Below are 2,150 nucleotides of genomic sequence, written 5' to 3' on the forward strand. Positions count from 1 at the left end.
CTGATAACAAGTTTATGGAACGGGGCCCAGCTTATTATCACAAGGATATAGACGTAAGGTAATGGACCATTGTTTACACGCAGTCCTACGAATACGGCCTCTAATGTGCACTGTAAATGAAACGCATATAGTATCGTGCACAATGTATAATAAAATTGCACAAGGATTTTTTGTCCATTAAAAAACAAGCAAATAACCTAGATCACACTACATGTATTTCCATGATGCAACTAATATGGTGTGACTCTTATATTCCTCCACTATTGAGATGGTTTGTATTCACTAAATTATGATAAATCTATCACTATAAAATAGTTTTGCATGTTTCTGTATTTGAACGCTTCTCGGGTTGGTGTCGAATCTAAAGCCAATTTCTGCGCAGTAACGTTCGAGGTAAATACTTGAACCACTTGTAAACAATTAAAGATACTGTGCAGGGAAAGAAGTGTAGCTTGTATGTACAGGACTACTCAAAGGTTTTGCTGTATAGTAGGGGTTGCAGGCTTAGCAATATCTTACCCTAAACGACACGGAGTGAGACTATCTACTATGTGTGATTGCCTGGGTTGGCTATGGGACAGGAAGTGCTAAGGGGAAATGTGCAGGCATGTGATGATAATCACCTTGCCATCCACAGCGGGGCGCTGCTCGGTAAGTAACGACTGGGTTGCCGTTATTCAGGCAATTCTTAGGCTGCACTGTTGCTGCTTCTGTGCATGTATTCAAGGAAGATGCATGTTGAGAGTCGCAGTGCGAGCCGAAGCAGCCGACATTTCTTCGTGAAGAGGCCACAGTTCATACTGAATACGCCGTTTGGCCGATGACGTAGGGCCTGCAGCAGGCAGCCGAATGGATACATTTATTCAACACGAAGAGTAGAGTTACATGGCTGGCTGAACAGAATGAATGGTAACTGAATCTCCCGGTTGCGCTCAGAAATATACAGCAAACTACAATATGTATTTACATGTTAGCACCTTTTTCACTTTCGTGTATATTCGCGTGGCAAACTACGCTCAGGAATAACGGAAGCCAAAGCTGCTGAGGACTGGTTGAAACGCGTGGTACTACACAAAAAGGTAAACACTGCCCTAGCACAACGAGCAGCAAAACACATTAACGATTAATTCATATGTTCGTATTCTCATCCGTGACTCATCCTTATGACAAGCAAAACTGTAATTGAGGCTTTTCATATACTTTGTGTCAGGAAGGAAAGGAGGAGGACATGCAATGGATGTGGTGGATATGAGCGGAGAATGGGAGCTCGTTTCGAGCGAAAACATGGACGCATTTCTGAAGGCTTGTGGGGTGGGGATGATTCACAGAACCATGGCCGCAAGAGTTAGTCCGACAGTCTACATCAAACAGAGCGGCATGGACTCCTTCGAAATCACCACCAGTACTCGATTTCGTGATCAGAAACTTTGCTTCACGGTGGACCAGGCCTTCCGCAGCACGATCCCGTGGGAGGATAGCGAGCGAGAGATGCTGGCCAGATGGGAAGATGGTCGATTGGTCATCAGGGTCGTTGGTGACGTGGATGGGAGCGAACCCGTCTTCGCTAGGTATCTCCAAGGAGATCAACTCGTCCTGGCACAGAGCAAAAAGGGTATCGAGGCCAAGCGATTCTTCCGGAAAATTGTCAAGACATAGCGCAGGAAGCGTTCTGAATATCTTCCCTCAAAGTCAAACGAGACACTGAGTATAAGTGCGACAATATTGACATTGATCAGGTGCAGCTGAACAGGATGCAAAAAGAGGCTTTCTTAGCCTTGCGATACATACTTTTATGGTTTATCATTCATATGGCAGATTGTAGATCGTACTTACGTTTGCTAAATACATGTAGGCGCCTATCCAGCAGCACGCCTTTTCCTCAGAACATGATGAAACATGACGTTAGCAGATAAAACAGGTGAACGGAACAGGCTGAGTTTATAGCAGGGAGATCCACCTACATAGGATCGTAATGTCGTAGAAATGTGTTTAACAGGAAGAGTATGATATCTTTTCTTATGGGACTGCTTGGGGAGCAACCCAGTCGACAGTATTAACCAAGCTTGATATACCTCTTGTATTATAAGCCGTATAATAAGGGTAACATAAGTACTCTAAGAATGAAATTATAGCGCTTATTCTTGCCAAAT

The 2,150-nt window shown here is 44.0% G+C and overlaps 1 protein-coding gene across 1 annotated transcript; it reads left to right on the top strand.

Annotated features, from left to right (window-relative positions):
- The first annotated feature begins 572 nt into the window (after nt 1–572).
- Nucleotides 573–1,656, top strand: LOC140237399 (myelin P2 protein-like). Its single transcript, XM_072317323.1, has 2 exons — nt 573–651; nt 1,211–1,656. Exons 1-2 carry the CDS (start codon nt 573–575, stop codon nt 1,654–1,656), a joined length of 525 nt encoding a protein of 174 aa, XP_072173424.1.
- Nucleotides 1,657–2,150: the final 494 nt, after the last annotated feature.

This window comes from Diadema setosum, chromosome 1 (assembly GCF_964275005.1).
Source record: "Diadema setosum chromosome 1, eeDiaSeto1, whole genome shotgun sequence".
In the NCBI taxonomy this organism is placed as follows: domain Eukaryota; kingdom Metazoa; phylum Echinodermata; class Echinoidea; order Diadematoida; family Diadematidae; genus Diadema; species Diadema setosum.